Here is a 14,627-nt window from a genome sequence, read left to right as displayed (position 1 = left end):
TCGAAAGACTCAATTTTCTTGCAGGTGGCGTCTGTGAGAGCCCACGACTCAACTCCGTACAACAGTATAGGAAAGATATAACATCGTAGTAACCTGATTTTTATGGTTATTAATAAATCATGACATTTGAATAACTTAGCCATTTTTTAAATGCAGATCTTGCTTTCTCTATCCTACATTTGATTTCTATTGAATGGTCCCAATTGTTATTGACGTTCCTACCAAGTTAGGTGTATGTTTTTACTCTTTCTATTTGTTGACCGTTCACTCTGTGTAAGGTGCATGCCTGATAAATTATTACAATAGGCGCCCTTCGGTTTTTTTAATTAGTATTTTGTATAACACCAGCAGAAAAAAATATGATTTTGACGCCCCCAACCAGGATCTTTAAGTCTACGTTTTCCGTCGGTATTGGTACATCCACTCGCTAAAATTCCCCCCATACAGGAGAGAATCCGTTCTCTGGGCAGCAAGTGCACACATACAACGCACGATCAATGGCTCTAACACCAGAGCCAACAACCTCCTTAAAATGCCTTGCAATAGGTACGGCTGCAGTCAAATTCTTAATCTCACCCAACATATTGAAGATGGTTTTGAACGGAAACAGATAACAGGAGTAGCGTTCATAGACCTAACTGCCGCCTATGACACAGTTAACCATCAACGGCTACTCGCAAAACTCTACGAAACTACAAAGGATTTCCGACTAACAAGGTTAGTGAAATGTCTCCTCCAGAATAGACGCTTCTACGTAACGCTCCAGTCAAAGAACTATCTGGAGGGACCAAAAAAATGGGCTACCACATGGAAGTGTCCTCGCGCCGATTCTATACAACATATACACCAACGACCAACCCATACACCAACAAACAAGGCAATTTATTTACGCTGATAATACAGCTGTGGCAGCTCAGGGAAGAACCTTCAATGAAGTCGAAGTGAAACTGGCAGATCTATACTACGATAAAAACCATCTGAAACCCAATCCCACAAAAACCCAGGTATGTGCTGTCCACCTTAGAAACAAGCATGCCCGAAGGCCGCTGGAGGTGGTATGACGTGGTCAGATGCTGGAACACAACCAGACGCCAAAATATCTTGGCGTCCGTCTCTATAGAACTCTGTCTTACCGATACCACTGTCAAAATGTCAAAAAGAAAGTAAGTGTCAGAAATAATATCATCCGCAAGTTAACTAATATAAAATGGGGAGCACAACCACACACTCTCTTCACTTCTGCCTTAGCATTATGTTTTTCGGCCGCGGAGTTTGGAGCACCAGTATGGGCAAACTCTGGTCACGCAAAGAACGTCGACGTGGCTCTAAATGAAATGGTTCGTATAATATCGGGTTGCCTGAAACCGACACCTATCGAAGAGGTATACCCTATAGCTGGGATTGTTCCACCACCTATCAGGAGGAAGGACACGTCAGAGGTAGAACGAAAAAGCAGGAGACGGACCGAAGACATCCCTTATATGACCACCAAACTCAGCCAAGCAGACTAAGATCTCGGAAAAGCTTTCTGAAAACATCAAGATCCATCCCCGAAGCGCCAGAGACGCGCAGAATAAACCTATGGCATGTGTCAGCTACCGCGACACATTTCCCTCCCTCAGAGGAAATGGCTGCTGGACACAATTTACCGTATCCGACTTGGAAAGCGCTAAACAGACTAAGAACCGGCGTTTCACGTTGTGCTAGTAACCTGAAAAAATGGGGATACCAGGAAGACGATACCTGCGACTGTGGCGCGGTTCAGACCAGCCGGCATCTACTAGCATACAGATATGAGAGAGACCTACACAGAAGAAGAGTTAATTATAGCAAATGACAGGGCCATCTATGTGGCCAACCATTGGAAATACAGAATTTAAAGTTGTTGGTGTTCCGGGCACGGAAAGCAAGTAAGTAATAGGTACGGCAACAGACTCACCAGGAAACCCAAAAGTTTCATTCCCTCTAGCCAATCTTCTACAATTGGCCAGAAACGAACTTCCTGATGAGTACTACAACATACCAGAACAAGCCGCCCTAATATATCGCAGATAACAAGCTGCATCCCCAAACGCTGATCCAAGAGACGTTTCCAAATAAAACTGGTAGCAGTTGGTTTCTTCGCTGGTTTGGCTAAAAGGTTGCTCACAACATTCTTTTTACTTTCACTTTCTTCCTTAGCTTCTGCGCTAACTGTAACATCAACCACCTTCTAAAGCCCCCGCTCCACTAGCAGATTTGCTTCTCCACCTGCATTACCCGTGAATGTCACCCCTACGCTCCTTAAAGGGAGACTTCGTACCCCGAAGAGGCCTTTAAAAAAAGAATTAATTATATTATTATTATAGGCCTAAACGGGGAATAAACAACGTGTCTTCATTCATCCATTTAGGAATCAATCACACTTCTCCGATTTCCGAAGTGGAAATGGAATCGTCAAAATAAACGTGTTTTCAATTGGAATTGCGGTCAATTTCCATTAAACAGTAAATACTCCTTTTTGCAATGTTTTGATATCGATGTCTTTATAATTTATTCGTAAATAGTTGAATTTCTGTTTTATGTATATGACCAAAGTAGATGACAAGTTATTAAAATTAATGGAAAAAGAAGAACAATCCGGAACCACATTAGCTGATAAAAAGTCTTTTATGCCAATTGAAGACACAGACACAAGTGCATGAAGGGTCTATGTGACAAATTTTTCAAAACATGTTTTTATGTTAAAAGTAAGTTGTTCGAACCTAAAAATCTTTCAAACAAGCCAAACACGTTTTAAAATTAATATTTTCTAAGTTACTCTAGTGTAAAGGATCTATGTACACAGTAAATTTTAAAATGTAAGTGCATAAAGGATCTATGTACACTTATACACCTATATACTCCTTATACACTTGTACACAAGTTTTTTTTAATAGTGTTAATAAATATATTAGTTTTAGTACTAAGTACCTATCCTATAAATTTAGTCTTTTTAGATCTTGTAGTAAAAAAGTTCTAGCATAAAAACGTTAACTTCATTTTTCTCAATAACTTGCAAATGTCACATAGACCCTTTATGCATTTGTGTCTTCAATTATTGAAGTTCCTACCCACCAAAAACATCGAATTCTTCGACCTCTCCCTGTAAATATTTCCACTCTGAAGTCGAATAAGAGAACAACCCTCCTAGAAGCGCACTTCCTAACATTATTCAAAGCGTCATCGTCATCCCGATCAAAGATTTTCCCACCTTCGAATCGGCAACGTCGCATCTCAGCTGTGCTGTAAGTGTGGAAAGTTACCGTGCTTTACTCCGTTTGTGGTGTCCTTGTTCATTATTTTTATGTGTGGTCAGATTAATAAAAATATTAGACTTTAGTTAAGTGTCAGTTACGGTATCAAAATAAGGTTATAGTGCCATTTTTATGGGGGAAACGTACGGTTTACCATCTGGCCTTGGCGGAAGATGCTGTATTTTCTAGGTGAGTGATACCTATTACTGTAACAATCGAGTAAATCGCACCGACATGGTGAAATCGTTTAATAATATTGTTTGTTTTCAAAGCACTGCGATCGTTAATATCTACATTGTGAAATGTCAAGTCAAATGTGTAGGCCTACCTCAACGTTTCGCCGATTTCACTTGTAACCTATCAATTCGATATACGCCGTAATAAGTATAAAACTATATTTTGTATCATGCCACGTCGTATTTAAGAGTTTTATTACATTATAACGCCAATAAAAGAGACTCTTTTCGTTGAGGTAGGTATCTACAAAATTCTCCGAATCATGCTTGTTACTACGAAACGGTTCATTCACTATGGTTGTACCGTTGACTCGGTAGATGATGATGTAATACTAATTCGTGAACGAGAATAATAATATATTATAATATGTTTAATTTTTAGTATCACCAGGATTATAAATATATATTTTTCTACGACCGTTTAATAACATGCTCATTATTCGCTATTTTTTCATAGATAATAGCACCCATTACTGTACCCGTGAGCAGTGGCGCACCGAGAATTTTCCTCTGGGAGGGGTTGGCTTGGAAACCGAATTTTTTTTGTATTGTTTGTGAAAAACAAGTTACATTTTCCTGTAGGCGAGGATATAAAGCATTACGTTATGAAACCTTTTGCGTTCGATTCTAGAGAGCATTAGGAAAATTCTTGAATGCTCGGCATGAGGTACAAATAAAAATTGCATTGTTGTAAACAGAATAGTTATTTATGAAACAGTTCGTGAAGTATGCTTTTTGCGAATGCACGTGATGTTTAGAGTAACATCGCGTAAGTTCGCAAAAAGTATTTCACGCACAGTTTCATACAATATTTTATCTACGATAAACAAATAAAACAACTGTAACTCTTCGTCACTGGAATTCATTTCTATTCTAAAATTTTTAGAACTTTGACATTTAAAAATTCTAACTTCTGTCAAACCACAAAACTGTCAAAACTTTTTTTGTAATTTATTGCTCATTATGTCATCACCAATGACAACGCGAAAGTTAAGGGTATTTTGTTATATAAAAGTGTGTCAAAAACCAGTGCGAAAAAGTAAATCCCATTTAAAATACATTGTTACTTCACGCACTGCTATCTATAATGACAGTTTTCACAAACTAAAAACTTATACATAATATGACATAGAGTAGATAAATACATTGTATAGTGAAAACTACAGTAGGAAAAATGAAATAATACCCATGAACGAACATATAAAACACGCTGTATTTTTCTGTCAAGGTGTAACACAAAAAATTGGCCAGCGCAAGTACATGTAATAATTATTGTTACATGTACTTGCACTGGACAATTTTCTTTGTGACACGGTGACAGGAAAATACAGGGTGTTTTATATGTTCGTTCATGGGTATTCTTTCATTTTTCCGACTGTATACATTATAGATAGCAGTGCGTGAAGTACTTTTTGCGAACTTACGCGATGTATAGCACTCGCTCCGTTGTCGCTCGTGCTCTAAACATCGCGTGCGTTCGCAAAAAGCATACTTCACGAACTGTTTCACAAATAACTATTTCCAAAGTGCTTCTTGAAGTGTCAAAAAATAAAAATTTACAACTCAGAAAATAACCAGTAGTAATTGCACAAGAGCTCTAAAATTATCGAATTTTTTTCGAGTGACACTTTGACAGTTTTAATTGCACGACCCGAAGGGGAGTGAAATTATGTCAAAGTGGCACGAGGGAAACAATTCGATAATAATTTTAGAGATCGAGTGCAATTTGCTGCGATTGTTTCATGAATAAAACTGTTCAAAACCAAAATTTTATTGTAATTTATTTATGTAAGTACAAATTACTACAGTTAAACACACAGTTGTTATAAATATTTGACGGTTGAAAGTCATCACTTTTAAAGCTTTTAAAACAGCAATTGTCATTAATGTCACTGAATGTATTTTTTCATAGCAACGAAGGGCATCTGACCTAATATACTTGACGACGGGATATTATCAAAAATTATCACTTTAATTTTTATTTCTGTAGCTTTCTATTGGTCAGAATCTCCTATGAATGAAATAATCATGGAAATGAGTTATATTTTTATACTCGGGGGTTTTGAGGTTGCTAAACAGGAATATGGGTTCGGCGAACCTGTAAGAGGTACCTGGTGCCCGGTATCCCAATAGGCACGTCGTCTCCTGGAGTTTTATGGAAATACATTATGAACATCATTGAAACTTATTCCGAGGTATTTGAGGTCGCTGAACCCGAATATTGCTTAGACGATGCTGTACGAGGTACCTGGTGCCCGGTATCTATATTATCTCCTGGAGTTTTGCAATAAATATTGCATGGAAGATGCTGTATGAGTATGAGTTACCTGGTGCCCGGACTCTACTTCGTCTTCTGGAGTTTTATAGAAATTCGTTATAAAATTCAACGGTGAATAACAATAACAGTAAGTTATTTTAGTTCAGAGCGAAAATTATGAAAAAAAAAATAATTCAAAATTTTTTTTCACTATTAATAATAATTTTTTTAGATATAAAGATGCCAGAACCTCGAGTATATGATTAAAACTCTTAGTTACCTTAAAAACCCCGGAATAACATGTTGCAACAAATTTTATTACGAATTTTCATACAATTCCCAGAGACCACGTAGATACAGGGCACCAGGTATCTCGTACAACATCTTCATTGCAATATTCTTGTTCAGCGATCTTAAAACTCCGAGATAATAAATTATTTTCAATAACGAATTTCTATAAAACTCCTAGAGATGGCGTAGATTCCTGGCACCAGGTACCTCTTACAGCTTCGCCGACCCTATATTCCTGTTTAGCGACCTCAATATCCTCCGAATATGAAAATTAAACTCATTCTCATGATTATTTTCCAAGTTGTGAATTTTTATTGTGTAAACACTTTGAGATGCACTTTGGAAAATGGATTTTCCGCCTACAAGAATGCAATTCTCATTTGTAGTTATTCATGCCAAGTATTAAAGAATTTCCCTAAAGCTCTCCCGAATCGAATGCAAAAGGTTTCATAATCCGTCTTACTTTAAAAAAGTTAGAGGTTTAGGCGGTTTTAGTGGTTTATTACTATTCTTTATATATCTTTGTTATATGCCCTGGGAGGGGTTTTAACCCCCAAAACCCCCCCGGGTGCGCCACTGCCCGTGAGTAATAATTCATTACTCACGGGCTGAAGTTAGATTCAAGTGGCGCATGCCACTTTTAATATTAATCGTATATAAACTGCCAATAAAATTACTTAAACTTGTTTATTTAATACAATAATTATTGTAATTTATACCAATAATTAAATTCGAAAAATTTTTAAAGGAATTTTAACTGTAACAATGTCAGTATATTTTGTACGTTTATATCTTGTTTACTAAAAATTTTGACGTTTATCATTTAATTTAGTGACAGTGACATTAGCGCATTTTGTTTATGTTAATTGGAATTTATAACTAATATTGTGTTTGTTATTCAAGTTATATTGTGTTAAATATGTTATAACATATTATGCATAGTTATATATTATTATATTATATATAGTTAAATGTAAATATACATTATAACTATATATTATGAAATACGTCCACCGACAACTAGGGCTTACAATACCGGGATTCCGGGATCCCGAATACCGGGATCCATTTTTGTCCGGTATTCGATACCGGTATTTATAATAAAATACCGGTATTTCGGTATTAGCTTAATTTATAAAAATTGAATTGATGCACAATAATCTTTCTTCTAAGATATTTTTTGCTATTACAACAAATTATTTTTGAAGATAAACAACCAATATCATTGTAAAAAATATTTATTAAACACGTTTATTACACATATAAGTCAGGTATAGCTCTTTCTAAAAGCGTGAATGTCGTTAATTTAAGACGAAGGGTTATATCAGCTTCTACAACCAAATGATTAAATCTCGTGTATACAAATATATAAAATGAGTTATATAAAAATTCTTAAATATTTAAAATTAGACTACTTTATTTTATAAATAAGCCGAAAGATTTATTAATCAGAATTGGTTTTACATTTTCTGATCTATTTTTCATTTTTTTGTGTATTGTGGTGTATAAATTAGGCTCACTTATTTTCTGAATTATTAATAATAATTGAAAATTTGTAGCGGTCTAAATAGAGAGTAATCCATATAAAATATTTGTCACAGTAGTTAATATTTGTATTAATATATTTTAAAGTTAAATTAATTTACAAATAGCAAATTTCATAAGTAAAAGTACTGTCCTATTATAATATGCAAAATTTATCTTAGAATCAAATATATATAGTTTTTCTATTTGCACATTTTTTGTATCTATCTATTCCTACTCTCTCATCATTCTCTTTGTCTTATTCCTATGCGGGGTCGGCTTCCTTAATTGCATTTCTACACACAATTCTATCTTGGGTCATATCAATGTCAATCCCCTTTACCAACATGTTCTGCCTTATCGTCTCCCCCCAGGTCTTCTTTGGTCTTCCTCTCCTACTCCTTCCAGGAATCTGCACTTCAGCTATTCTTCGTATTGGATGATTAACGTCTCAACGTTGAACATGACCAAACCATCTTAACCTATACTCTCTCATTTTGGCATCAATTGGTGCCACAACTAGACTTCCCCTAATATACTCATTTCTAATTTTATCCTTCTTTGTCACTCCACTCATCCATCTAAGCATTCTCATTTCCGCCACATGCATTTGTTGTTCCTCTTTCTTCTTCACTGCCCAACATTCAGTTCCGTACATCATAGCCGATCTTATGGCTGTTTTATAGAATTTTCCCTTCAGCTTCATTGGAATTTTTCTGTCACACAACACACCACTCGCTTCTTTCCACTTCATTCATCCAGCCCTAATTCTACTGCATGCATCTCCATCTATTTCTCCATTACTCTGTAATACCGATCCCAGGTACTTAAAACTATTGCTTTTTACAATCAGTTCACCATCCAAAGATACCATTTTATTTGTAGTAACTCCATCTTTAAATGAACATTCCAAATACTCTGTTTTTGTCCTACTAAGTTTTAAACCTTTTTCCTCCAGAGCTTGCCCCCACTGTTCCAGTTTTTGTTCTAAGTCTCGCTGTTTCCTACTAACACGACATCATCAGCATACATTAAGCACCATGGAATGTTACCCTGTAGTTTCGCTGTTATCTGGTCCAAAACTAATGAGACCATAATCTATTCCTACTCTCTATGGAATGTTATAAACAACTTCTACTCTTTTCAAAACAAAATTTAATAGGTTTCATATATTATTTAATAACAAGTCGGTATAACAACTGAGGATAGTATAAATATAAGGTGTATATTTTTTATTCATAATACCGGTTTTAATACCGGGATCCCGGTATTTGAAATTTTAAATACCAAATACCGGTATTGAGATTTTGGCTCGGTATTGTAAGCCCTACCGACAACAGCCATTTCCTATTTATTAGAGTCACTGACAGTAGGTACAAATTTAAGCTTATAATTTTTCGGAAACGAATAGAACTTATATTGGCTATTTCTAGTTGTATTTTTACAATAAATAAGAATTTAGTAATAGTAGGCAACCAATTATTCAGCCACGTACTAGGGGTAAATGGCATTTAGGTATTTCTGTAAATTATTATAATTTAAATCTCGAGTAGTTGATAATTAAATTTTTTACTAATTAAAATAAAAACAGTCGTAGAAAAAGTATAGTATTCTACTCGCATGTAATGGCTATTACTCACTCTGATGAATTACGACACTCGCCTACGGCTCGTGTCGCAAACTTCATCATCGTGAGTAATAGCCATCATTACATGCTCGTTGAATAATATACAGTAGAGCGTCGATAATCCGAAACCTGGTAATCCGAACGATCGCTAATCCGAACGCAAAAAAAATAAAAAATATGGTCACGGACCGAATTTTTGGATTTAATATGACAATATGGGCAAAATATGATCACGGATTTTTATTTTGTTTATGCAGAAATACATACAATATATTTGCTTATTATACAGGTGTTTTATTCCTTGTAACTAAAACTTTGTACATAATATGTACTACGTTTATAAGCTTTGTATGTATTTTGAACATATGTTCTATAATCCCAACAATTTGATAATCCGAACCACCCCTGTACCAATTAGTTCGGATTATCGACGCTCTACTGTACTATTATAATATGTTTATAAATCTATATATTATTTCCTATTATAGTTCTACCATTATAATCTTTACACATGCATGAAATGATTCACGAATTACTTTTTACACTAGGTCTCTTTTTTACTCACAGAAACTAGTATCGCAAAATCCATCGTCCATAGAAACCACAATAAGTTAAACAAGGATAAACAATACGGCATGTCTTTGATACCTTGTTTACTATGAATTTTGACGTTTATCATTGTCAGTGGCAGTGGCATTAGCGCATTTATTGTGTCTATTGGAATTTATAACTTGTATTGAGTTTATTTTATAAATTTATATTGTGCTAGTTAAATATTACCAGAGAACGGCAGTTCTCGCCAGTGGCGCACACCCACACCCCCCTACACGCAACTATATATACACAAAATTTTCGATTTTCTAAATCGGACGGAATTGAAAATTGTGCCGACTCCCGTCTTAAAGTTCAGGAAAAGACTCACCCATTCATATGTCAACCATCCATTTTGGTCCAAGGGTGTGGATTTTACGGCCCTTCCTATTTAGGGCCTGTTTTTCGTTCTCGTCCCCAAAACTCCCAAAAACTTCGAAAATTTAAGTCCCACCTTTGCGGCTTCTAATAGTACTGATCATTACCTTTCCAACGCATGTCTAATTTTGAAAATCGGTTATACGTTATACCATTCAAAAGTTACCGACATCAGAAATATGACTCAATTTCTATTTAAAAAAGGGAAAATGTTTGTGGATATGTATGTATGTGACTGGAAAAGTTAAACCGATCTGAATTTTTTTTCTGTGTTTGAAGAGGGGGTCAGGGCCGATTCAGAACCGGTGTAGTTTGTGACTTTTGACCACCCATAAGCCAGCTATAGGAGTTGGTAGGTACAAAACGGCATATTTTTTGGGGGTATATACCTTCGGTTCAAGAAGAGACAGGAGAACCGCAAATAAACCAAATCAATAGTGTTGAGTTAAGCTTTCAAATGGGGTCCAAGCCGTCAGGATCAGACATACACACGGCTCAGTATCGCCGAAAAACTGAAAAACTAAACTTTGAAAATTTTGGATTTTTGACAATTACTCAAAATTTCAACCTACGAATTGCGCCAATAACTGAGCGTTTGTAGAAGGACTCTAGACGAATTTGGCGGTGTATGCCTCATATCCGGGAAAATTCGAATTTTGGAAGTTATAGGCTTCATAAGTATGATCAAATCTATTTCCTATGGGAAAAACGGTTTTTTAAGCTCAATAATTTCTGTAATAGCTTCAGTTATCATACTTGACCTTAGATGCATCAGATACTACTTGCCAATACGTTTCAAACTCATGTTTAGTGATCAAAATCGGTTAAGCCGTTTAGAAGTTATTAAGCTACAAAAGTATAATAAAATTAACGATTATTCCCGAAATGGTTTATGTAGTTGTAGTGGTTACGACGCTAAATTTGATCTGGCAACGGCCAATCCGAGTTCATTAACCGGCCATCCTCTTTTTTTTCAATCTATTTCGAATAGAAAAAAAATCTAGTGTACATTCGAGAAAAATTGCATTCAACTTCATATATTTAATTTATAAAAAACTCCTGATACAAGAATAAAAAACCGCTAAACGCCGTAAAAATGCTATCTGCTACAGCAGATCTGATATGAATATTACGTGGCGCGAAAATGTATTTTCATTTTGATGCAAAATAAAATTGTAAGTTTTATTTTAAACGATTTTTCCATAATATTTGCTAAATTTGAAGTAAACGCGCCACAAAAGAGTTTCAAATTTAGCAAATATTATGGAAAAATCTTTAAAAATATAACTAAAATTTTATTTTGCATCAAAATGAAAATACATTTTCGCGCCACGTAATACTCATCAGATCTTTTGTAGCTGGAATATTGTATGCGCCACTCATTTTTACGGCGTTTAGCGGTTTTTTATTCTTGTAAAATATACAGTATTAACTTTATAAAATACGTCCACCGATAATAGTCATTTACTAATTATTACATTGACACTAGATACATACACGGGCGTCCATATAAAGATTTGACGTTTGTGCAAAGATATAATGGAACAACTATATTTTTGTGTGTATACATTATTTCCGGGTGTTCATCTGTTCAGGAATAGTTTTTCTTGTTTGCGTCAATGGTGTTTTAATTTATGCATCGTTACATAGCGAAGATATTTTGAAACCCTAACCAAGGAACTAGATTTTTCAACCACAGATTGCTAGAGTCCATAAGATCGAGACCAAAATTTCATGTGTTTCAGAAGTACACATAACCTAAAAAGATCAGCTGTGGGAGCACGCCAAATAGAATTCTATTTTAGTGACGTCACGTTGCCTAGCAACCGTCGATTCTTCCATTATGAAATTCTATTTTGTGACGTCAGCAAAATAGAATTCTATTTTAGTGGCGTCACGTTGCCTAGCAACCGTCGGTTCTCCCATTATGAAATTCTATTTTGTGACGTCAGCAAAATAGAATTCTGTTTGGCGTGCTCTCGGCCCAGGTTATGAAAATCTTCCCAGAATTTTCAAACCTATTTTATTTTTCATTTTAAGAACGATTTCCGCAGTGGAAATCGAAATGTCAAACAGTAATTAATTAAGACATGTAATTTTTATTACACCAACAAATAGTATGCTATAACTAGACTCAAACCCAGACATTCAAAGTGAAAGTTATCCCCCAACACAAAATTTATTCTGTATGGTCCACATAATATTCAGAAAAAAGTCACACCATTTTGAGCGTCGGGTTTGGGGGGAGAGGGGGGAGAAATCGGTAAATTCGTAGTTTTTAAGGTGTTTCGTCAATATTTCTAAAATTATGCGGTTTAGCATGAACAACCTTATATACAAAAATGTTTTACATTAAATTTAAAGTAAAAGAGGCCCTCTGCATATTCCTTCTAAAATGAACGGTTCCAAAGTTTCGGAGGTAGTATAGTATAATTGGTCCAAGAAAAGGTCTAACCCAAACATCCAAAGTAAAAGTTTTCCTCCAACACCAAATTGTTCTATATGGTCCACATATTGTTCAGTAAAAAGTTACACCGTTTTGAGCGTCTAGTTTGGGGGGAAGATGGGGGAGAAATCGGTAAATTAGTAGTTTTTTTACGTTATTCGTCAATATTTCTAAAACTATGCTTTAGCGTAAACAATGTTCTATACAAAAATGTTCTACCTACATAAAATTTAAATCAAAAAAGGTCCTATACATAATTGTCATAAAATCAACGGTTCCAGAGTTACGGAGGGTGAAAAGTGGAGGTTTTCGATACTTTTTATATTTTCTGGGCAATTTATAATATTATTACTGATGAAAGAAATTTTCTTTACCAGGATTGTGTTTTGTAAATAAAATTTGCTATTTCAGTGGCCGTTGGTTTAGTGATAAGCCCTTGAAGAAACGTCAACCTCACCACCCAAAATCATCATAAATTGCCCAAAAAAATATAAAAAGTATCGAAAACCTCCGCTTTTTACCCTCCGTAACTCTGGAACCGTTGATTTTATAACAATTATGTGTAGGACCTATTTTGTTTTAAATTTTATGTAGAAAATTTTTGTATAGAACATTGTTTACGCTAAAGCATAGTTTTAGAAATATTGACGAAAAACGTAAAAAACTACTAATTTACCGATTTTCCCCCCATCTTCCCCCCAAACCAAACTCTCAAAGTGGTGTAACTTTTTACTGAACAATATGTGATAGAACAATCTGGTGTTAAAGGAAAACTTTTACTTTGGATGTCTGTGTTAGGGTTTTTTTTTGGACCAATTATACTATACTACCTCCGTAACTTTGGAACCGTTCATTTTAGAAGGATTATGCGTAGGGCCTTTTTTATTTCAAATTTAATGTGGAACATTTTTGTATAGAATGTTGTTCATGCTAAACCGCATAGTTTTAGAAATATTGACGAAAAACGTAAAAAACTACGACTTTACCGATTTCTCCCCCCTCTCCCCCCACCAACCCGATGCTCAAAATGGTGTGACTTTTTTCTGGACATTATGTGGACCATATAGCATAATTTAGTGTTGGAGGATAACTTTCACTTTGGATGTCTGGGTTATGCCATTATTTGGATCAATTGTATCATACTAAAAATTGTGACTCAATCCCACATAAACATAATAAATTAATCCTTAACTACTGACGTGGATGTTTCAGAACGTAGACACTGACATGCGGTATGTCATACCGTTGCGTAGTCTCGTTTTTTACATCAACTACGGAATGATTCTTCACACTGCTGTAGAATAAAATACTGCGTCAAATAAAATTACCTTGTATATTTTCAAGAAAATTATGAACGCATGCATAATATTAAAAAAATGGTTGTTCTTACAAAATCCTTTAGAACTGAATTACAAAAAACTAGCATTGGTAACTAAAAAAGAGTAAAATAATGTTGAAAGCACTTGAAAGTAGAACAACTGAGTAGAAAGACTAAAGCTGCAGAATAGGGTGGATCGAAAAATAGAAGTTTCGAAAACTGTTTTGGAATAGTGCGCAAAAGTTGTCCAACTGGTATTACAAACCTAGTATTTATTTGCGATTTTTAAAAAAAATTCCTCTTCTGCCCTCTACCGGGGGTTGAAAAAAAAATAAATAATACGAACTGATTTTAATTGAAAAGCTAAGTCATATATACATGTTTTTTTGATGTATTTGATGATTTGAAATATTTTTGAAATATGTCATATTTATTCATCCACCCACTGCCTCCCCTCCCCCTTAATTTTGATTATTTATTGTTTGGAGTATTTTTTGGACTTAAATTTTGGCATATCTTTTTGATAAAACTGTCTTTTTTGTGACCCAATATCAATTGCGATATCAATACCGAAATGCAGCGATATCAATGATTTTCTCAGGAGATCCGGAAATAATATTTTTCAAATCCTCTACTTTCAAACCTTGAGGCAAAGGAGGACAAGTTATTTTATTGTTTTGCCAA

The 14,627-nt window shown here is 34.9% G+C and overlaps 1 protein-coding gene across 10 annotated transcripts in view; it reads left to right on the top strand.

Moving 5' to 3' along the window:
• Window positions 1–14,627, top strand: part of LOC114326009 (serine/threonine-protein kinase tousled-like 2) — an 804,614-nt gene that overhangs the window by 110,507 nt on the left and 679,480 nt on the right. The window contains exon 1 of one of the 10 annotated variants that reach the window (XM_050655811.1): window positions 3,352–3,464. The exons of 8 other annotated variants lie outside the window; for them this stretch is intronic. In XM_050655811.1, coding sequence (XP_050511768.1) covers window positions 3,449–3,464 — 16 coding nt within the window. In that variant the 5' untranslated portion in view covers window positions 3,352–3,448. Of the gene's footprint in view, window positions 1–3,351; window positions 3,465–14,627 lie in introns of those variants that run through there. One more of the 10 variants, XM_050655818.1, reaches the window with a different exon arrangement.

This window comes from Diabrotica virgifera, chromosome 7 (genome assembly GCF_917563875.1).
Source record: "Diabrotica virgifera virgifera chromosome 7, PGI_DIABVI_V3a".
Classification (NCBI taxonomy): Eukaryota; Metazoa; Arthropoda; class Insecta; order Coleoptera; family Chrysomelidae; genus Diabrotica; species Diabrotica virgifera.
Note: the sequence above shows the minus strand (reverse complement) of the source record. Positions and strands in the feature narration are given on the sequence as shown.